The sequence below is a fragment of the Cyrtonyx montezumae genome, unplaced genomic scaffold, assembly GCF_038088225.1.
Source record: "Cyrtonyx montezumae isolate F1298 unplaced genomic scaffold, pur_monq_1.0 scaffold_6, whole genome shotgun sequence".
NCBI lineage: Eukaryota > Metazoa > Chordata > Aves > Galliformes > Odontophoridae > Cyrtonyx > Cyrtonyx montezumae.
This window is the reverse complement of record NW_027072067.1, coordinates 8,479,618-8,504,176: the sequence shown is the minus strand read 5'-3', so window position 1 is coordinate 8,504,176 and position 24,559 is coordinate 8,479,618. Positions and strand designations below refer to the sequence as shown.

General features: G+C 34.3%; 2 protein-coding genes across 3 annotated transcripts in view; one reads left to right on the top strand and one right to left on the bottom strand.

Moving 5' to 3' along the window:
• Positions 1-21,470, top strand: part of PPARG (peroxisome proliferator activated receptor gamma) — a 52,147-nt gene extending 30,677 nt beyond the window's left edge. The window contains exons 3-7 of the mRNA XM_065749653.1: positions 501-670; positions 2,143-2,281; positions 9,311-9,510; positions 12,395-12,845; positions 19,847-21,470. Of these exons, the coding sequence (XP_065605725.1) occupies positions 501-670; positions 2,143-2,281; positions 9,311-9,510; positions 12,395-12,845; positions 19,847-20,094 (1,208 nt within the window). The 3' untranslated portion in view covers positions 20,095-21,470. The remainder of the gene's footprint in view (positions 1-500; positions 671-2,142; positions 2,282-9,310; positions 9,511-12,394; positions 12,846-19,846) is intronic.
• The window catches only part of RAB43 (RAB43, member RAS oncogene family), a 258,462-nt gene that overhangs the window by 27,068 nt on the left and 206,835 nt on the right, over positions 1-24,559 (bottom strand). The gene's annotated exons all lie outside the window — the stretch shown is intronic.

Genomic DNA, 24,559 nt, shown 5'->3' with positions numbered 1-24,559 from the left:
CTGCATCCAAAGTTGAGCAGTATTCCTGTGAGAGAGAGAAATTTCATTAAATACGCTAATTATTCAGAGTAGGTTTATTAGATGCTTAGATGTTTTTCATGAAATTAGTAAGTCCAGTTCTTCTCTCTGCGGTAGTTCTGAACACCTTAAAGTAATGCAACCTGATTAGGTACTGAGAAAAGCAATAAGACCTTTTGAGTATGAGGTCTTCATATGCAAATTTTAAATATCGCTCAATTAAAATTTGACTATGAAGCTGCAAAAAAGATTTTTAACACGATTCTCTCTTCAAGATTTTCAGCCTAGGTACTACCAATGAAATAGCTGCATACAGCTTACATTCCTTTATATCCTTTGTTTACTACTTGTCATATTGGATTATGAAGCATACCTATGTATCTGGCTATGTTTACTGTGATTGCTCGTGATTCTTCCTTGCTTCTTCAACCACATATTTAATTACACTTTGAATTTATCATTTAAATCTCCTCTATATGCAGGTGCAATCAAAATGGAGCCTCCTTCTCCACCCTATTTTTCAGAAAAAGTGCAGTTATACAATAAACCTCATGAGGAGTCTTCCAACTCACTTATGGCTATTGAATGTCGTGTGTGTGGGGACAAGGCCTCTGGATTTCATTATGGTGTGCATGCATGTGAAGGTTGTAAGGTAAGTTGTCACAAGTGTATTTTCTCTGAAGTAGGATTTGATGCAATTTGCATTTAAATAATCTTTGGCTAAAATTATTTTAAAGTATTTGTTTTTTATTATTTATGTTACTGATCGATTTGATTTTTGATACACTTCTTTTACTTTTGTGAGTTATGTAATTATGTTCCATTCTTTCTGTCTTGGAGATCACTAGATCTCCATGAATTTGAATTCATATAGTGCAACAAAAGCATGCTCATTCTGACTTCCAAAGCTTAATACTCTAAGCAATTTAAATTTCAGACTCTGTGGTTCTGATTGATTATAGTTTCTTTACCCCATATATACATTCTAGGTGACTAAAGAAGGGTCTAATTGTATTAAAGAATGTGACTATCCTCTTTAAGACACCAGTGACTTCTGTTGATGGTTATGTTTTTCATTGTCTACAATAAGTAAAGAAAAATTAAAACTGTCATCAAGACTGAAAAAATAAATGCCGAAGAAAGAAATTACTATGAATTCATTGAGCTAAAAAAAAATATATATAGATTTTAAATTCACATTGTCACTGTTATCATTATCACTGTTACCTTGAGGAAAATAAGTGATAGTAAAAACTCAGTGCAGACCTTAACTAAAATTTTGAGCACTGAATTAGGAATATACATAAAGCAGTGAGTGTGTTGTTTATTGCTTGTGTTACAGTGAGCTATGTAGACATGAATCAAATTATGTTTTTATTGCTGTTTTTATTCTGTGAGGAAAAAGTAACTGTTACAATGAACAAATGATGATAAATTCAGATAATCCTTATTAATCAATTACTATTGATTTCAGAAAGTGCTTTTACACTGTCAAAAGACAGAACTGTGAATTTCCATAACGATATCTGTCTTTATAAGACTTCATAAGATTTCTGTTTAATAATTACTGCAAATTTGGTATATCACGTTTCTACATTTTTTCACGTGCCAATGTACTTTGCAAACTTGTAAAATCCAAACAGCAGGAACAGACTACAAAATAAAACAGCCTTCAAGGTGGAACCCAGAAGGAAAATTAGTTTAGCACTGTGCAAACTAAAAGAAATGGAATAACCACTTGTCCCATGGGCCCTATAAGGAGCCTTATTTCCCTTCTGAAGAAGGCTCCTTCAGTGAGGCTTCCTTGAAGGCTCACTGTTTCTGTAGCGCTGTCAATTTATGTTTGTAGCATCCTTTCAGCCCCATTCATTCCCATTAGTTTCCATAGATTTTCTTTTAGACTTTTACTCATATCAAGCTGGGCTGAAAATGGCTAATAAATTTAGAACAGGGAGTGTGCTGCTGTGCAGATATGATCACGAGCATTGCTTTCTTCAGAAATCGGTCTAATATAAATTTAGACTGAGTGTGCATATAGCAGTGTGCTTTGTTCACCTGTATATAGAAGCAAGATGGTGACACTGGCAGTATTTATCCTTTTACATGCTTCTATGTTTATTACAGGGCTTTTTTCGAAGAACAATCAGATTAAAGCTTATTTATGACAGATGTGATCTCAATTGTCGCATCCATAAGAAAAGCAGAAATAAATGTCAATACTGCAGATTTCAGAAATGTCTTGCAGTTGGAATGTCACATAATGGTAAGTGTACACCATATGTTTTAAAAACAGTAATGTTTATTTTCAAAAATAACATGAAGCATATATCTTTTTACTGAGCTTGATGCTCTAATGTCCTGAGTCTTCTGTTTCTTTACACCAGGCAGTGTAGTGTCTCAGAGAGACTGCCCATGTGTTCAGTAGACTATGTATATATTAAGAGATCAATTAACATAAAAATCTGATAGGTAAAGATCTGCACTTGTCACTGTATACGTAATTTAACAAATGAGTTGGTTTTACTCTCCATCATTCTTACTCATTGCAGTATTGGTTGTTCTTCATGAACATAATCCTAGTGTAATTTTTTTTTTAAGGTCATTATCTTATTTGCTGGTAAGGCATAGAGGCATATTCACATATGCCATACCATAACTCAGTATCCCTTTGAAAACTTAACTTAGTTATGAAATATGGAGTAGAGTTTGTCAAAAGTTTGTGAATAACAGCAACTTAAATTTGATGCAAAGGATGCTTATCCAGGGCAGTTAGCGTCACTGGGTTAACTTTTCTTCATATTAGAACACAGCATACTTTGAACATATGGGCCATATGCTGTACTGTTTAAAAAAAAAAAACTGTCCTCCTCCTCCCTTAGGATACCCACATCTGGGCATAGATTCCAATGTGTGGTAAGTAGGAGTGTAGTGTTTCTTAGCATGCTCATTCAGCTGTTGACCTCTCATCATACAGTGTGTATAGCTGTTTTTCCTGTGTACTATGCACTGTCTGACCCCTCCATCATCCAGAGGTGAACATCCTCTCCCATCTGTAAACTATGAACTTCCATTTTGTATATGTTGTAACCTTTGCTTAAAAAACTGTTTGCAATTGTGTATGGTTCTGTGATTGCCTTCTTTACAGTAGCTGAGCAGGTAGCATTAAGCGTATCATTATGCTGCTCTCTTGTATACAATATAGAAGAAAATCTCTCTGAGCTTTGAAATTAACATATCAATTCATGTAGAAATATTAATTTATGAATATTTGGACAGAAAGACGTAAATGAAGATTCTTTGCTGCCTTGCATTGGCAAGGTTTAATAGAAACAGGAATTAAATGTCATAACATAGAAACTTACTTAATTCTAAGGGCAAAGAATTGCAAACATGACTGGGAAAATAATTTCTGTGGTTTTTGTTTGTTTGTTTTTTGCTCGTTTGTTTGTTTGCTTTTTGAACTTCTATTAGTTTCAGTATAAAAATAAAAAATCAAAATGAGTGCACTTGACCCCAAGAGGAAGGCTTAACTGTGGTTTGTGTAGTTAGTACACACAGTGAATGTAAATAGGGATGGGAAATGTTTTGCTAATAGAAAATATGGTTTTCCATTCCTGCGATACAGCAGTAGCTCTTAAAAATAAAACTAATTTTGAAATGCTACTGTGGGTAATTTTATAGTGATTCAAGAGGTTCTGTTGTTTTTTTCAAGGTGCATGCCAAATGCTCTCTAAAACTAGCAACATGGTTTCCATTTTTATCAATGAGAACCATGTGCAGAGGTATCAAGAAGGGGAACGCTGAGATCGTTCTCTCGGGCTTAGCAATGTGAAGGGGACAGAACATATTGTCACCTGCTAATTCTTCCTGAACAGCCACAGCAAGGAAGAAGCTGTGGCACCAGCAGGGACCATGATTAAGAGGAGAAGGAGAGGGGAATGAATGGCTTTGCCAAATTTCCCAGGGCTTGAGAGAACACTTTCATTGATTTTTACCATGAATTCACTTACCAAAGTGTTAGTAGTGCTTATATTCGTGTATTAGCTTCTACATTTCTGTTTTGTGCCTGCTCCAGTAACATCAGATTGTATGAAGCAACACCCTCCTCCTTCATCATTTATAAACAAAGAAATATCTAAAAAATAACTAAGATTTCCCTTTCAAGACAGAAGTCTAAATAAAGAAGCATGAAGAAACACAACACTGAGAGTTGTGAATGGCACTGAGACAGATCCTAATGTTGCATTTACAGCTTAAAGTTTGACAGTTTGGATAGTGAAACTATCTGAATTATAAATGCTTTGAATCAGAATGTGGATCCTTAGGGTTCCACTTCATGGCCATCTTTGCATAGATACATTATTGCAGAATGAATTGTTAAAGCACTTGAAAAAATGAGGAATGCAAGGAGACACTTAGCAGCTAACAGACACATTTTTTCATGTATAAATGCTACATACCACTTGGCTGAAGGAAGGTTAAGAAAGACAGTAGTGTTCTCATGCTTTGGATATTGTTTTCCTTTCCTTCTCTAACCACAGTGCTTCTCTGTGTTTAACCCACAGTTGCTCAGATTGTATTCTGAAATATCAGCAGATATTTGTTCTTTTATTTTAGAAACACTACTAGTTTTTTTTTGTGGTTTTATTTTTCTCTAGCATTAAAAATATTATATATATAAAGGCAGATATTGTCATACATGCTCTTTCTCAGTACACTATGTCTTTATTATCTCTCTTGGGAGTAAAGAAATAAGATGGTAAAACCAGTCACAGGAGGGAGAGAGAAGCAGGAAAGAGTGAAGATCCTGTCACCCACCTAACAACCCTGAAATTGTCCTCAGCAACCAGAAATGCTGAGGACTCCTCTTACCCACTCTGTGAACTCTTCTTTTTCTACCTTGACTTCCACAAGTATTACTAATCCTTTCTACTTCTCATCTCAACCCAAATTCCACTGCTGTTTCCCACATTCCCTCTGTAAACCCACTGACCTCTCCTTGACTTTATCTTAGTTCCCTGAAAATAATGACTTCTCCAAAACAAAACTACTAGACTAATACCACAAAACTGAATTTTGACCCAGATTTTGCCTGCTAAGATAGCAAAAATTGAACAATCTGTTGTAACTAATATAATATTTATAAAGTATACTCTAAATGTTAAATAACATATTTCTATTTTAAATTGTATTTTTGTCTGTCAAATCATAATTTAGGAACTTTTGATTCACAACTTTCTAACTTCTTGTTGTTAACAAGTGGTTAAATTTAAAATACATGTTTGAGTCCTAGTGGCCTTTTGTTTAGGAATATTTATTCACACAATTTATGAATTTTATCAGAAATCCTCCAAGACACATATTTTGTGACATAGGGACAGCATCTAAAGATGGATCGCTTTTACTATTCCATCTTAAAAACACACATGTAGAAAAAAAAGAAATGTGGAAATGACAGATTGCTAATAAACATACAATCCACCACCTAAAATATATATATTTATTTTTTAAAAAGCTGCATAACAAACTTCATTCCAAGCACATTTTTCACATGCTAAACTCAACGAAGTATAAGATATTCCTAAGGAATTTTACTGTTGCTGAATTATTTATGTGAAAGTCTGACATGATGAGCAGCAATAAGCTAGACCCTAAAGATGAACGTATGTTATGGTTTTATGATTTTTGTTGATTATTGATATTCCACATCATAACATCATGTGGTGTACAGAAAACAGTAAGAGCCCCTTTCCCTTCTTTGGGAAGTAAATTCACTTATTTAAAAGAAGACTTGATCCTATTGATTAAACGTAAACGGTACTGATTTTAGTGGCTGTTTTGTTGAACTGGTAGATAGTGCTGCTCAAGTGGGTTGTTAAACCAACAGTGGATGACATCGTCTTCCTGTACCATTTTGATTAGCTGTTGGGCTAGTGCATTCTTAGATTAATAAATACATATAAATAAAAAATAAATGAAGAGTGGTTTGGATTGATTTAACATTCGATATATATTAAATCAGTGTTAATGAGTAAGCTTTGTTATATCTGAATGCAGCATTCAAACATTCAAGAATAGAAGTTAATGCTTAAAACTTAGCTTACCATATAGCATATGTGTTAATTTTCTTTCAGAGTAATCAGCATTTCAACAAAAAGCCTTGCTATGTAATTCAGTTGTACCTTTGGCTTCTTTTGGCTCTCTCTCCCTGCCCATTTACACAAAAGGAATTTAAAAGAATCTTTTTTTTTGGGGGGGGGGAGATGAGTTTGGTATTTTAGGCAGTTTGGCACTGTGATGCTTTATGACAAACGTATGCCAAATATTCCTTAAAAATACGTGTCAAATTTATGTGCAGCTTTTTTCATTTATCAATTGATAGTTCTCCACTGTGTCATTAGGATTTGACTCCAAAGTAGATTATACATGAATGTGTACATTCTCTTTTACCACTGAATTTTACTGGGCTTTTCACCTGCATATGTAAAAATTAGACACACGCTCAAACTTGTGAAAACAAAAAGTTAGTTATGATTCCAACAAGAAAGACTATTAAAAAAAATAACATAATAAGAAATAATATTTACTTTTTATAGCATTTTTTATAGTGAGTCCTCCAAGCATTTTCTATGCAAATAAGTATCACCATCACAGGGCAAATAAAAATGTTAAATTAAAGAAGGCATCTGCTTAGAACTATTAAGAGTATATAAACGTATGTTGAACTCCAAATTAATCTGTAAATTAATAGAAATAATTTTATATTAGAAGTACTAGGGATTATCACACATATTTGAAGATAATTTGGGGAAGAGTATAAACTGTTTTAGAGCTAAGTTAATATAAAACTTAGGAAGGGGAAGCAATATACTGCCCTTCTTTTCTTTTTTTTTTTTAATCCCTTGTTTTATTCCCTTGTTCCTAAAAATAACCTGGGTGAAAGTGGATGAAAGCTCACTCTTATGCCAGTGAGGTTCTACATTCTCAGCTTGTTTCTGCAACTCCTAAATTTCAAGAATAGTTCTCGCACCAGAATCATGTTTAGTCAAGCTCCGTTTCTTTAATATTTAAAGGGTTAGTGTGCTTGTTGTGCGAGTTTATAGAATTAATATCAAACTGTTAAGTGTGCATGATTTATTATAAATATAAAGGTATTATAATAGTGCCTTAAGTTTATTTCATGTAAAATATTGAAATAGTCTATCATAGTAAAACGTAACAGAATACTTCTCTATCTAAAAGCACCTAGCTCCTAGTAGAATAATGAAATCTTTCAAAGGACATGGGTTTTTTTACAGTTGTTAAGTGTTTCTTATTATGTGTTAAGAAGTCCTCAGGTCATACTCCATGTATTTCAGGGAGTGCTAAGCATTTTACAGACATAGGCAACTCTTGTCTCTCTTTTTTATTAACAGTCCTTTATATGTGGCTAATATTTGCTTTGCTTCTTTCCAAATTCAAAGTTTGTTGTAATAGTCCAACAATTATTGCTAGACTTCACTTAAGACATTTGTTTGCAAATCCTTCTTCAAAAAAGAGCGTGACGAGGAACTGAATCTATTGTCAAGAAACCAATCGTAAGCATCAGAGAATTGAGACTTTCTACTGATGAAGCTGTTGCAAAAAGCTCATTTTAATAGTGGACTAATCTAAATAATAGAATTATTTAAGTTAGAAAAGACCTTGAAAGATTATAGTTGGCTTTTTGAGCCATTAGAGTATGTCATATAAGATAATAATAAGTTCATTGTTTTTCTGTAAATGGTTTACTGTTAGTATTGAGGTCCCACTGTTAGCAGTGATGTCCCACTGAAAGGTATTGTTAGTAGCAGATTAAGAGTACTTAGTAGTCCTTTAAGGAGAGAAATAAAAAAGTACAATTGTATATATCGTCTAAAACAAATATCATTTGGCAATCATTCAAAATTTGACTTGTAAAGACCTATAAGCAGCAGACATTTAAAGGAAAAAAACATATATCAATGTTAATTTGTTCCTACTAGACTAGGTTTTTGTTTCAAACTGATTTGCATTCTCATAAGTAAGCTTTAAGAGTGCCCAAAATATTAAACATACCGCATGCATCACTCAGAGACCAAGTTTACTGAAAGTAGAGTGGAAAAAAAGAACAAAAACAAAAACACTGAAATAAGAGTACTGATCAATAAACTTAGTAAATGCTTTTTTTTTTTTTTACATAATTATTAATTCTTGAAAACAGTGTCATTTGTTTCATCAACACCCTGCAAGCATCCTGCAAGCAGGAAATTGGCTGATGATTTCCAAAATAAACATCCCTGGTAGAATCATATGTATGACCTTAAGAACAGTTTTTCCTTATCTAGAGAAGACATTAACTACTTAAAAAAATATTATTAATATTTCTCTTTCCTCCTGAGGCTAAAAATGCAAGCCTTTATTTCTTCCTCCTGTTTTTTTTTTCATTGTTGTTGTTTTGATGTTCTGTTTCTCCATTTTATTTTCTTACTATAATATAAATCCTGTTTACTGAAATACCATATGATACATCTTGGTTGCTCATTTGAACTTTTTAAAGTCCATCTCTGTAAGTACAGAGGCTATTAAGTACATAGGTGTAAAACTGAATTCTACAGCCAACCCTACAGATACATGAGATCATACGATTAGGTGGAAGAGTTTCCTGTACTTACAATATAACAGTTGCCTACAGATGTGATGAAGAACTCAGGCTTTTCATAGTTTTTATTCCTCCCACAAACTTCTTTCTCATTCTTTAATTATTTTGGTAATATTTTGTATCACTTGATACTTTAAGGTCTGTTGAACTGTTTAGGAATTTATTCCTGCAGGGCATGTGAGTGTTCTGTTTCTTAACAAATTAAGAAGCTGAGATCCATATGGTGATTTGCCCAAAACAATACAAAGCAGAGCAGTGGCTCCTACCCTAAGTAAAGTAAATTTTAATATTTTAAAAAATCTTTATATTTGATTTATGTTGGAGGTAGAATCAGTGGTTTTCACCAACTCAGGCTGTCAGACATGCTGACAATAGTTTTTATTTTAGAGCAGGATATTGGAGTAGAACTATTTGGGCACATAGCTTATTTTATTTTTGAGATTGGTTTGTTTACATATCTGTAGCAGTTCAGTAGTTTCCCTATATTATTGGACAGAAACATCTTCCTCTTATTTGCCTATGTACTGTTTTAAGAAAAAATGGAATAACTTACAACAAAAGGTGACAGAGAGATTAAAATATGCATTTGTGGGTGCAACTATAGCTATGGTAATTACTTGTCGTTTTCTTCAGCCATCAGGTTTGGGCGAATGCCACAAGCGGAGAAGGAGAAGCTCTTGGCAGAGATTTCCAGCGACATCGACCAGTTGAATCCTGAATCTGCTGATCTGCGAGCACTTGCCAAGCATTTGTATGACTCATACATAAAGTCCTTCCCTCTGACCAAAGCCAAGGCAAGGGCGATCTTGACAGGAAAGACGACAGACAAATCAGTTAGTTCCCTCTGTTTTCTTTTTTTTTTTTTCTTCTTTTGAGTAAATGATTTACCACATTGACAGCACTTTTTTTTTTTTTTTAAGAAAAAAAAAAAACTTTGTTGTTGGCAGTTGCACATTTCAAGCTGTGTCTGAAACACAGGAAATGTTTTTAGATAGGATAAGTAAACATCAGTTGAAAAAACTCCAAGTTCACCTAATAAAATACTTGAAACCAGTACAAGAATTTGAAGGTCATCTTAACCTTTTTGTATTCTCTGATCCATTCTTCCCGTTATCCTTCTTCTTTACCACAGGTTATCTTCCACACTATCTGTTTTAAGTGGCTATCTAACTGTCAGCAATTGGTTGCTATACTATTCAAGCATCCATATTGTAGCATGTTATCAAAGAACGTTATCACTGCTGGCAGTATTCTTTTTTGAGTCAAATGATTCACAGTGTCAATGGCAACATGGGCTTTAACTAAGATATTTATTCTTATGATGCTCTGATGACTTCCTGCATTGAACTATATTATCATGGATCAGTATTCTATGCAGGTACAAGCTGAATTTTAGGAGAATGCACAAGAAAATCTTTGACAGAGATAATATATTTATGGGTTCATTTAGAAACTTCAGTGTCAGTAATGAACAACCCTCTGTATCAGTGGGAAGAAGGATAAATATGATCTGATAATTATGGTACATTTTTTTTAAATTTTATCACTGATGCGGTAACTAAACATCCAAATAACAATAATTTATTTATTGTTATTTATAGAATAATTTCCCAAAGTATTAGCTCTTAGTTTGTCATATTTTCTAAAATGATAGGCAGAAATTTTATTGCCAGGGTTTCAACAGACTGTATTTAATTTTCTTCATAAATTTCAAAGGTATGAAAAAGTATTTCATTTTGTCCTTCTAAGGACATTTTAAATCATAATTCGAATGCAGTTTCTAGTTTGGTTGCAGCCAAAAAAAAAAACCCCACAACTTTTTCAGTTTGAGTAACTGATCATTATGGAGTGTATGAAGTTTGCACTACTGTCATTTATTTATTCTGCAGAAAGCTGATACACTAAGTCTACTTGACAGTCATTTCTTTTTCAGAGTCTTTCCACTATTTACCTCTCTTTATCAGAAACATAGACTACTGAGAAATAATTAATATAACGGTTTAATTTTCTTTAATTGCATCCTGTAAATGTTTTTGGAAACATATTACAAGTAGTGCACATAATTTTATTTCTTGTTTACTGCCCTTCATCCTAAAAACATCACTAGGAGGCCTGCTTCTTTCTGCACTGTACACTTGTACTACTCCTTATTCATCATAATTTATATGTGTGATTGGCAGAGGAAAAAGGAGGGAGGCAGAGATCAGCCGCAGATGAGCGTTTATCAGGCATAAGAAATCCTTCTGCTGAGTGGGTGTCATGGCAAAAAGAAAAGCCAACTTTAATGTTTGAGTAGAAAGCATGGAGATATTCCCCAAAAGATTCTTCCTGTTTATTTGTTTATATATAATAGGAGAAATAATATTGAAAGGAAGTTTGAAGGATATATATTTTTTTTATTCAGAAGCAGTATCACTGTAATAAGAGATTCTGTTTCTTATTGTAATCGATTCTTTTAATTTGGAAACAAAAAAAAAATGCGATTGCTTTCTTCCTCATCCAACAATTACTGCTACATTTATTAACAGAGGATAAGAATATTATTCAGTTTTTAAGGTAGGTAGCCAGTAACAATCAATTCATAGTATTGGCATTCAAACTATTAGATTTCAGAGTTAATGCCAGCTGGTAAATGAGATTTCTTGTATTTGTCTTAGAATTAGACTACTAGACTGCTTCAGTTGAAAATGTCAGATGTGCTATGTCATTGTGTCAAAATTGCTGAGTAATTCATCCTCTTTGGGATATACAGTGCTTGCTCATTTGACATAAATTTGTAGTCAGAAGGTATATCTCAATCTGTTATAATTTACTTTTTTAGCAATTTTGAACTCTTGATTTCCATCCCCAAATGTGAGTAGGATGGTAGTATAAAGCAGTCATTCTAAATTTCATGTGTGTGCTCGTAGTAGATTAATTTTTCTTGGACTTATGCTGCCACTTAGGATTTTCTAGAGTGAATAGGTAGGAATGACCCACCAGTATTAATATACACATTTTTAAGTCTCCTCTCTGTCTTATTGTTCCACTGTTAAGCTTGTTTACATCCTAAACTTGTAATTTTTAAAGTCAGTGACAGCAAAAGGTTAAATTTTTAGGATAGGATAATTAATACCATTAATTCTATACTGCTACAAGTTTTATCTTTCTAGAACTGTAAAAGAACATAACAGCATATGAAGTAATTAAAATGCAAACATACAGTGTCTCTCCACAAAAACAAACATGCAGGCTTGTCATTGTACACTTAATAGTTACATTTGATATAAACCAGTAAAATTCAGGTAAGAGAAGTAACATTTTCATCTTTTGTTAATGAGCATTCTGAACTTAGAATTCTAGCATTAAAGAACTTCTGTAAAGTGGGGAGAAAAAAAGAGAGAGAGAGAGAGGGCAAAAAATGATGAATATTTTAAATGTTACTACCCTTCCATCCCTCCAGTTAAGAAAAGTGTCACCCAAAGTCCTATTTTTAGTGTGTGGATTCATAGAACATGAGAAATCCTTAAGAACTACTTATCCTTTCTGTAAGTCATTTTAATGTTATGAGGACATTTGCTTTAATATGTTTATAAAGATTTAACCCATGATGCACTGCCTAGGCATTTCTAAGTGTTTTCTGATGAATTATATCTCACTATGTTACTCCAGTTTCTCAGGAGTCAAATGTTCATAGAAAAGACATGAAAGTAACTTGTGTTCTCCTTTCATTTTTAGCCATTTGTTATTTATGACATGAACTCCTTAAGGATGGGAGAAGATCAGATCAAGTTTAAGCATTTATCACCGCTGCAGGAACAGAACAAAGAGGTAGCAATTCGCATTTTCCAGCGATGTCAGTTTCGCTCTGTGGAGGCAGTGCAGGAGATTACAGAATTTGCCAAGAACATTCCAGGTTTTGTGAATCTTGACCTGAATGATCAGGTAACTCTCCTGAAATACGGTGTCCATGAGATCATATATACTCTCTTGGCTTCACTGATGAATAAAGATGGAGTTCTTATATCTGATGGACAAGGATTCATGACACGGGAGTTTCTGAAGAGCCTGAGAAAACCTTTTTGTGACTTTATGGAGCCCAAGTTTGAGTTTGCTGTGAAGTTCAATGCACTGGAATTAGATGACAGTGACCTGGCAATATTTATAGCTGTCATTATACTAAGTGGAGGTAAGAGCTGTCTTTTATTTATGGTATGTAGGAGAATTGACACTTTTAATTCCTGTCCAAACAGGAAAGTGCTCAGCAGGAAAGAGATGAATGTTTATTTACAGATAGTTTTTTGAGTATCTGTCAGCTTTCTTGGTATTGTTTGCCACTTATTCAGTTTCATGCAGAAACTGAAAATGTAAATGATCTGATATTAGAGATGGAGCTGGAAATATCTGCTGAATCAGTAAGTCATTTAATTAAATAAGTCAGGACTATCTTTTTGAAAAAAGGACGGGTGGAATTTCACTGGCTCTTTTGCATTTTTTTTAAACCTATAGTTAAGTGTGGCTTACTAATTGAACACAAATGACTTTGAATCCATACAATTTTCAAAATATATGTGGCATCTGGCTTACAGGATTGTGATGGGTTTATATTGGTTTGGGGTTTTTAATTCACACAAGGTTTTGTCCACCAGTAGGTTTATTACGAAGGCATTCTGCAAATGCCTGAGAAAAACATTCAATTGTGTGTCTGCTCTCTTCATTTTTTCTAAGCTCTTCTGTTTGTATTAGTGTTATGCTTTGAGCAAATGTGAATCTGAGAGCCTAGTATCATGCTACATTCATTCTAACAATTATACACTGGATTTTCAGTTTGTATTGGAGTCAGTCTAATGAAGATTATAACTATTACAGTTTGCAAATTAACAACCCAAATATAGTTCACTTAGAATCCTTTCCACCAATAATTAGTTATATCAGACATTTCAGGTCAGATTTTGGTTCTTTTGCTTTGGCCAGTAGTATCAACTTAGTGATGTCGCACGAAGAAAATGTAACTGTGTAAATATAACTAAAATGATCTGTGTATATTTTGGCTTAGACCACTGGTGCAGATATCAATAGGAGGAATGTGCTGAATGTTCTGAATTCAGATCCTCCACAGAGCAATGGAGAGTATTTTATTATTGAATTATGTTTAAGCAATCAAACACAACAACTACATGCTATTGTTCTAAAATCAAACATTCTGATGATAGCGCATTGCTTGGTTTGCATAGCTTCTTGTACGTATAAACTCGCATAAAATTTCTTCTGCTGTTTTGTTTCATTCATTCAATAAAGATATAGTATCGTAATATGGTTTATTAGACAACTAAAGCCATTTCAAATAAGTACAGTTCCCAGAAGACATTTTCTTGAGCAAACCTTTGAACACAGTGATCCCTGAAGACTCTGAATTAATTCAGTACAGGAAAGTATGTTACTGGTATATTTTTGGTTGAATTTGATGGGAGGAAGAGAAATTACACTAGCTTATTAGGGAACATCACAAAGCATGCCAGTGGTTTGCATTTTCTAATACAATGAAATCTGACAGATGAAAAACAGGCCTCTCAAAAGGCACTCCTGATTGAAAAGAGGGAACTTGCAGTCTGTGAAACTAGTTCTGCTATACTTCAGTGATGTTTGGTTTGCATTAGAGGAAATAGGTATGATGTAACTAATAATACATTTTTGATCTCAGGAGAACAGTGATCCACAGTAAAACAATAATTGAATGCTCTAAACCAGATTTCTCACCAAGTCTTTGTTTTTTTTTAAGACTAATTTGAAAACAGATACATAAAGAACTGCCTGAATTTACTATTTAGTGCTTAAATCCACTCCTTAAATGTGAATTCATCCTCCTTAGAAAACTATATTAATCTTATAAAAGATTTCTCACTATCTTTGTTCAGAGCTTTTCTTTCTAAAAAGTGTTACAGTTATTTGTGCAACCTGAGATTATATTTTGAAAATGATTAGGATTTGCCAACAATTAGAGAATTATGTAAATTAGAATTAGGTACTACAGTTATTGAACTGTACGCAATTTGTGATACAGAACAGAAAATCTGTTTCTCAGATGTCTTAGATGCTCTTGATTCTGTAATAACTTTATTTCTGTAAGATTTTTTTTTAATATCAAACCAGAATAATTTCACTGAGAAATAGGATTTCAAAACCGGTACGTAGTACCTCAACGTCTTCAGTACCTCGAGGAATACTGTGATATTTCAGTTACTTCATGAAATCCAGTGTAGAGATATCGTATAAAAATATTTTAAAAAAATTTGTGACAAAATATGATCTTAGATGAATCCTCTCTGTAAATTTGTTGTGGCAAACTGATGATAGTGCTGCTGTCTACCTGAGTGCTATCTCCTTTGGAACGATAAAAAGAGGGAAGAGAAAGATAATTCCAGCTGGAACATCACATATAAAAAGGATTGCCACAAATCTATAAAACCGTTCAACCTTTTGATATCAAAATAGTAGACTTTGCATTGTATCTGACAGTAACAAGAAACCAACAAATTAGCTGTAACAGCAACAAAATGAAAGTACTCCCACAATCACTTTATTGTTTCTGAGGTGCTCAGTGCAGCCACACTTTGTCTCAGTGATTCCAGATTTTACTGCGAGCGCATAAAGTTGAAAATTTTTCTTACTGTCTGCATATTTCACTTTAAAATATTGCTGTACATGGCAAACAAACTCTAGTATTCTGAATTTAATACTGATTAAACAGAGATACTCTGAGCAGTAGGATATTGCCTTGTTCTTATGAATTAAATACTTCATGCCATTAACAACAATTCTAAAATTTCATTACAGTGTTCTTTTATTTACAGTAACCTTGAAAAATATACTTAGGTAAAGTCTCCTTTTTTCAAGGAGATGTTCTTCCTCATCACAAACCACTGTGCCAGTGAGGCATTTCCTAAGTCAGTAGCAAGTACCCTTGTGAACATGTTAAAGCATCTTAAAAAATACAATGTAATAGAGAGCTGAAAATGAAGTATAGCATAATAAGGTTTCAGAAGAACTTGAATACCTGTTAAAGATCTGTTTGGTAATTGTCCAAGCCTTGGATTTAATGCATGTTTATAAACAGAAAAAAACTCAGTCAAAGCAGTTGTTATCAAACAAAGAAAAAGCTCAAAAGGTAATTTTGTAGCATGTTTAAGTATTATGGATGGGCCTAAACTCCTGTATATTATTCTATGCGGTGTTTAGGATGTAGTGGTGTTGGAGAGTTTGTAATAGGGCATGCCTGTAAAGAGACAGACTCTGTTAGTCAACACAGACTAATATTTGTGTTCAGAAAGGTTGCTATGATCACGTTTATTAGTGTATGAGTATGTGCTTTACATTCTTGAGCTGTGAATAAGTGTTGCTTGTTTAAACACTGTACTCAATAATTTTCCTACCAGCTGAAGTAAAAAATAAAAAAATTGAAGATTTATCACAGAATAGTAACAAGAAGTAGTCCATATTTGACTCCTACACAGGACCTGCTTTAGCAAACCTGTTAGAATGAAAAACTGCTTCCTCATTAGACCAAGAACTGCAGATAATCACTGTGGGCTTTGAACCAAAATTCTGGTGATTACTATAAATGTGTCAGACTCAGAAGAAAAACTTAACCTGTTGAATCATATGTGCCTCAGCAAAAGCAATAGTACAGTTGTTCAGTCAGGTATCTTTGCCTGCTTTATCATATTAAGGTTTGATAATGTATATTTAAATGCAAAATACACTTTGTCAGAGATAATAAAATAAAAAGGTATGGATTAATGCATGTTGATTGCATTTTCCTATGTGAGGAAAAGAGAAGTTGCTGTTACTGTTGGGAGCATGAAGGAAATGTGTGTAAGAAAAAATCTTTTTCCCTGAGATAGTATGGGTTATAAGTTTATACAAAGTCAGACTGTTGACATACAAAACTACAGGTTTATTAGTCTTTCCTGGCATCTATGAACGTTTTTCTTAGTTAGTTTCCTGCAGAATTTTCAATCGAAACATCAACACGACAACAAATTAAAACCTAAGAAAAAATGCATAAAGTAATAATAAGAAATGAGATGTGGTACTCCGAATGGATTAAAGAGAGCTAACAAGTAGCAAACAGTGAAAAAACCCTAAACTTCAATAAACAACCTTCTTTATCAGATAGGATTAAAAGTAGTTTCATCATCTCTCACTTTAATCATTTCTCATCCCTGTCCTTTGGCATTCTTTACCCTAATTTTGTTTTATCCTAAGAATGTCCTGCTACAACTCATTTGTTTTTGTCTTCAACATCCCTCATCAGTTCACTTTACAGTCTTCTCTGTGAGCTTTCAGACAGCGTATTAGATTCTGTTTTGGCCTCTTCAAAGGCCCTTACCACCCTGTCTCATCTAGTTTCTTTTTTTTTCTGTTTCTGCCTACTCCAATCTAATTGTTTCTCAGAGCACACTGTTAATCATTTCCTTTGTATTTTGTTTTTACACAAGCCACATTTACCTGAAGCTTCATACATTTTTGTTCTCTCTCTTGCAGAAATTATACTTTTCTTATTGTAACCCAATGAATCTGGAGCATATACAAGTAAAAGCATCTGAGCAACTTGAAGTATTTGACATCTTAAAATAAAGCTTTTTGTCTTTTTTTTTCTGCATTTATATATGTTTCTTGGAACAGAAACAGCATTTTCCTCTGTAAGAAATTTCTACTGAGAAAGTATGGCAAACTGTCAACACCCAAAAATAATGTCCATATCCTGAAGTTCTCATTCATGAAAAAAATCTCACTTGTCTTCAATGGAAATCTTCCTTCCTTCTGAATTGGCCTATTTAAAAATAACTTCTTACAATCTCCTACACTTTTTTTCATAGTCATCTTTTCTGACCATTGTTCAGTTCAGTCATTATAAAACCATTAGTCTGGTTTCATTCGAAAGAAATTAAGGAAGTTAGATGCTTAAGTCTCTCTGAACTCAAGTTTACCTAAGACACCCAGATTTCAGGGTGTTTGGGAAGTTCCAGTCTCAGCACTGATCTCCTGGATTTCCCTCCTGGACTCTGAAATTCGCACTAGGGAGCACAGTGTTTGAATTTTCACTTCTGAAATTCTTGCACTCTAAACATTCCACCATAAAGGAAGCAGGGGGCAAACGGAGATTAATCTCAGAGGAAATTGAGGCCACAGTCTTTGTGCTTCTTGATTTTTATATTGCTGAACACTGAGTCATGTTCAGCCCGTTCAGAGTTCATCTGCAACATATAAGCAAAATTTAAAGCTATTGCAACTCAAGGCCAAAATTATGAAACCATTTTGAAGTATTCCAAGCTTGGGATTTTCTGAAAGATAGAAAGAAAGCAAATAGTCTTTTTGCACACATGCAATCTAAAAATAAATATCTGTAATTTATAAAAAATTCTCTAAGTATTTTTTAAAAATGCCTTATTAATTTAATCTATCAGTATTATCAGAAAGGAACTGTTTGTCTGGGGATGGTTTCCTGCTTGCTGATATTTCCACCTAACATGCTTTTATGATTCTGTGAATCTATACTTACAAATTTTGTGACTATATTTGAAAGTGTTTTCAGTTGAATGGTATAAGTAAGTCATCTCTGGAAGACAGAGACAGCTTATTAGCATGAAGTTCCAGAGGGAAAGTATCTTGGGTCATGGACTCCAGTCACTTCAAACAGAAGGCAATTGTATCATAAAACCACAGTCATATAAATATCAAACTTGCCATTATTCCTACTTCTAAAAAACTATTCCCAAACTTCGCTTCTTTGGGAGTTAGCTGCCTGTTCCTATTCAGCGCAGTACTCATGGCTTGTTTATATTTGTTTCCATGCCAGCTTTGCCTTTTAATTTACACTGCATTTTTTTCTCGTATAGGTAAGATCCCAAAGTATTTACAAAGATATTTTTTCCAGCCTTTTTTTCTAGTATACAATATAACCTCGGTTAGACAATTGGACTGTATTCACAGAAAGTTTACGAAGTTCATATTTTGAAGATCTCAGATATAGATCAAACTCCTGCCCTTTCTGAAAGGAAATCTTATTTTCTTTGAGAAAATACCTCAAGGCTAGCTGTAGCCATTACTTATTATTGATCGATCTGAAATTAATTCCATGGCTACACAGAAAATGTTATTGAAATTACTGAGGTTTTTCACAGAGTATTCTAATAATTGGAATGCTTACCCAGTAGATATGAGGATTTAATTATGTTAAGAAGCTTAATTTGGTTTCAAGGCTGTAGAATCAAATACTTTATTACTCCAAGTTAGGGGGAAAAAAATAAAAGATTATGTTAAATAATAATGGCAACCACTTAAGATTGGAGGCAGACAGAAATAACAGAACAACCATCATTACATAAGATAGTAATGATGAGCACTCAGGAAAGATTTACTTCTTTTCAAATAAGATAATCCTGGAGTCTTGTAGCCATCGCAGTGCACGTAGCTGATTTTTCTTGTAAGCATCCATCCCAGATTCTTATGGAGGATAAGTCTCTGTGGGCATGAGCCCAGAAAAGGTGTTTTCTTTAAAAGCCACACCTATCAATCTTTCACTACCATAAATAAGCATGTGCGTCTAAGCTGATGCTAAAAGTTATCATGACATTTCTTAATAGCAACAGGAACTCAGATGTGGTAAGCCTGAATTTTTTAGGTCTCTCAGATTAGTATGACTGCATCAGTCTAGTTCTGTATTCTGTCATTGAATATGTCTCTCAGAAGCAGAAGTTATTCCTTTTTTATTTTGATAGTTTAGCATGCATCTTTGCAGGAAATATTTTTAACAGTAGCAAATTCACCTGAGTAAATGTTGATTTTCCTAAACTGGATTACTAGGTACAGGCTTTTTTTCCTACAAGGATAACTCATTGTTCTTTTCCATAGACATTCCAAGATTACTGTGAAAAATGCATTGCAGTACTGTATAAACCTATCTCTATATGATTGAACTGTTTCTAAGTCTAATTCTAAAACTTATTTTAGCAGATTCTAGTAAAATCCTACAAATAAGTTCATTAAGAGTTTGTCAGACTCTTAATGTCAGTAAGTGCCACATGTAAATGCTTAATGCAGACTAAGAAAGTAATAGATTAGATTGATGTTTCTATTTTCTTCATAAAAATAAAACTACTCCCCCCCCCCCTTTTTTTTTCTGCCTAGATCGCCCAGGTTTGTTAAATGTGAAGCCCATTGAAGATATACAAGATAATCTGTTGCAAGCTTTGGAGCTCCAGCTAAAGCTGAATCATCCAGAGTCATCACAGCTGTTTGCAAAATTGCTTCAGAAAATGACGGACCTCAGACAAATTGTAACGGAACATGTGCAGCTGTTGCAAATTATAAAGAAAACAGAAACAGATATGAGTCTTCATCCACTCCTACAAGAAATCTATAAAGACTTATATTAATGACAGTAGTAGTTCTTATCCTCTGACATAATGTATGTTCTTCAGATTGCACTATTTCTTTGAGAGAAAACTTTGCATACTTAAGAAATTACTGTGAAACAGCATTTAAAGAAGAGAGAGCTTAGTATAGTAGATCTATTTTATGCATATTGTTTATAAAGACACATTTACAATTTAGTTTTAATATTAAAAATATCTATATCATTAAATTGTTGGCAGTATTTTCAGAATTGATTTTTTAAACTATCTTATTTCTTAAAATTGCTTGTCCAGTATGATTGATGCTTGCTTCACTGAGGTTGGTTAAGCATGCAATTTTCAACTTAAAAATAAAAATCTTTCTCCTTGAACATTTCCAGGGGAACGTTTTAAGCATTATGTTTGATTCTGTGCTCCCAAGGCAGCAGCAAAATAACAATGAAATTGAATCGTGGATTAGTGTAACTTCACACAGGAACTTAAAAGGTAAAAGTTAGACATATTGGGACTAGTAGTTGCTCCTACTATAATATATTTTCATACTGGTAGAGTTTTGTAATGAGGATTTTGTATAAGAATTGGGCCTATCATTTATGGGAAAACTCAAATGCTTAACTCCATTTCAAGCATTATTTGAGGAATATGCACTGCTCATCACTCTTAGGAAGCAACCTTTTCAGTTGCTCTGTTCATACAGTTCCAAGACAAGTGGAGCAGCAGTCTGCATGAAGATGCAGTGTAGCTGCCTCTGCCATTGTCTGCAATGCGCATGCCACACCAGCTAGTCCTAGTGCAGCATTCAGCTAGTCTGGGAAGTCTTGTCGTTGGAATGGGTTCATGTAATACTAAAGTAATTTGATGAACTCTCATTGAAAAATAGTCAAAATGCCGTGGAAAATTGGGATAGGATGACTGCTCTTAAATAAAAGCAAGGTTTGAATTCATTCTTGAAAACATAAACCTGTAATGGAAACCCTAGTATATTAGATTGACTTGAGGTACCATTGTATATCTCTGAGAATAAGAATGCTTTTGAGAGGTTCAACACTTCAAAACTGCTAGTTTTCTTTTATACTTCATCCTAAAGTGTCAATCAAGATTTCCACTGGGAGCAAAGCATAGGAGAGTGAGTACATTTGTTAGAAGGTAAATTTAGTTACACTATCTTCTTTTGGTATTCTCAGTACAATTGTGAGATTCCCTTAGATTCACACGTATTTTGGCCCCATTTACTGTTTGTAAATGTTTTTAACAACTAAACCAAGTATGATCTACAGTGGTAAGCTCAAGAAGGGAATCTTGGAAAGTTAAAAAAAAGCCACTAATCAAAACATATATTATTGAAGCAAGGAGTGGTCCTTAATTGAATACCTTTAGTTTCTACACAATGTCCAGATTTTTTTAGATGAAAAAAAGATTTTTTTAGATGGCAAAAAGTGTGCCTTAAACTTAGTCACTTTCAGTGGTGATATGTAAGTGGATCAAAAGGGAGTCAAATTGGGAATAGGTGAGGAGGCTCAATTTTCAGTGAGTCAAAATTGGCCTTCCTACCAATATGGCCCTTGGAAATCTTGGTACAAAAAGAGGCTGTCAGAGTTCAATATTAAAATAAATCCTTACACTTATGTCTTATATACCTGAAAATATTTCCTGCTAATTATTTCAGACAACCTCTGGGCCTATGGTCAGTAGTGAACATTATGCCCACCAGGAAGTGATTGGAGAATTGGATCATTCAGACTCAAGGTTTAAAATCTACAGATGAAATTTCAGTGAGATGCAGTCAGTGTGAGGTTAAGCAGCTTTGATCTTCACTAAGTTTCAGGTAACTTAGAAAAATTGCCCTAAAATGTATGGTATGTAGTGTCTGAATGCTCAAATTGCATGTTTTCCTGCACTTTCAATTTGAGCACACTGCACAAGCTGAGCATTGGATTCTGACAGGAATGCACACTAATTTGTGGCTGTTACCATTCAAAAGAAGTTGTTCTCTCATTATTTGTTTCCCACTGGACACTGGCCATCTGAATTTTTTCCATCTACCACTTATTGGAGAACCTCTGTTTAATTGCAGAGTTCATCCCCTCCTCTAGGAGGACTTATCAAAGTCTAACTGGTACCAAGATAGGTCACAGCTCCAATGCTGACCTCCTATAATAGTAACATACTATAAAAAATTTTAATCTGAGACTGCATTTCCTATAGAATCCAATTTCACATTGGTATCACTAGAAACGAGATACTAGAATTAGTTTTAAATAAAGAGGAATGCTGGGGCATATTCTTACATAAGTATTATTAAACTATTTGAAAAGGACATTGGAAAAGATGCATTGACAATGAAATTAAATTAATGACTTCGGTACAGTAAGTATTTCTCTGTAAGAAGTACATTAACTCAGAGAACATTCTACTTTATTGCTAGTGGTAATATTTTTATAAGTAACAGTTTAGTAGTGGCAATGCTGAGGATTTCAGCCTAACATAAACATACACAGTGCACATATTTTCAGAGTGGTAATGTAATGGTAGTCATAATGCTCATAATGGATAAAAGAAAAGAGATTTGCAGAAACAGGTGTTATCCTTTATTATTATGGGGGGACTGGCTGCCCAAAAAGCCTATACTTTTAATTCAACTGTATAAGCTGCTTTAATAAAATATATCGTTCTCCCTACATCCTGGCTTCTCTTACATTTTGATAATAATTCATGATGTTTTCCTCAAGCCATGGAAAATGTTAATTTTTATGTGAATTACTAATCACAGAAATGTTCTAATTCTAAATGGTTACATCATGGTTAGGAAGTTTTGCCTAAAATACTTTGCTACAAGAATAGGTCTTAAGGGAAAAATGTTCATTTAATGGACAATTGCTATGTACTAATTTAGAACAAATGACTGTTATGAGGATATGAAAACATTTTCTCAAAAAACAGTGTTTTCTCTTGTGAATTGTGTTCAGAATTTTGATCTAATTGTAAATACTTTTTGTTTCTATTGGATTTTATTTATTAAAAAACAAAACAAAACAAAAAAACAAACCTTGCTAATGGGAGTATAAAAGTAGGTTGTAGTATTTTCAGACTCTGGAGTTTTGGTTAGTATGGGCTACGCCAGAAATGAACAATTTGATTCCTGATCTTCATTGCTCCTGTTAACATTTGGCAACTCAAAAATAGAAACAGTCAGCTGGTACTTGCCTTACTTTGAAGAATCTGACTTTGCTTATGTTTTACTGTTCTTCCTTAGTCATCTATTCAGTATATTGTAACATCTAAGAGATAATGTCCCAAGTAAGATACTGGTATATTTTCACAAGTTTTAAACCTTCTGAGCTGTTGTTCTGCATCGTGTCTTATACTGATCCTTCTGTTGCACTAGAAAAAAGTAGTCTCAGGGGAAATCGTGTGTAAAGAAAGTCATTGAGTATCCCTGCACATATCCAGCAACTATCTTCCTGTGTTCCTCACTATGCCAAACATCAGCCAATGAACTGTTTCTTGCAGAAGCAAGTAGTTCTTTATCTAATAGGAAATAGAAACTTCTTCAGACAGTTTTCACTGATGACCATTTCTTTAGAAAATATGTGAATGTCCTAAAATGAAAGTTTAACTGATACAAATGCATTTCCAGCAAGACCATTATTACAGCAAAGGCAATTGAGACCATTTTAATCACCGCTTCCATAACATCAGTGAAAAACAGTGGAAGCACAGGCTATCCTATGTTGGAAGGGATCCACAAGGATCGTCAAGTCTAACTCCAGGCTCCACAAGGCACCACCCAATATCCAAACCCTACATCAGAGAGTGGTGTCCAAATACTCCTTGAAGTCCAGCAGCTTGGAGCTGTGCCCAGTGCCCCAGGGAGCCTGTTCCATGCGCAGGAACAAGCCCTTTGGTGTGAAAACCTTTTCCTAACACCCCCCTGACCCACCCCTGATGCAGCACCGTTCTGTCCCCTCAGGTCCTGTCATTGTCAACATAGAGCAGAGCTCAGCACTGCTGCTTTGCTCCCTATGAGGAGCTGTAGGCTGCCATGACATCTCCCCTCAGACTCCTGTAGAAGTGACCTCAGCTATTCTGCATGCATCTTACCCTCCAGAGCCTTCACCATTTTCATACCCCTCCTTTGAACTATCTCCAACAGTTTTATGTCCTTCTTATACTATGGTGCCCAAGCCTGAACACCATGTTGAGGTAAGGCTTTCCCAGCACAGAGCAGTGGGATAGTCCCTTCCCTTGCTCAGCTGGCAGTGCTGGGCCCAATACACTCCAGGGTACTATTGGCCATTTGGCTGCCAGGGCACAGTGCTGACTAGATCCAACTTGCGGTCAACCAGAACACCCAGATCCCTTTCCATGGGACTGCCCTCCAGCCTCTAATCCCTCAGTCTGTACATAGCCAGGGTTGCCCCATGCCAGGTGCAGAATCCTGCGTTTGTTAAACTTCGTGTAGTTGATTATTGCCTGGCCCTACAAT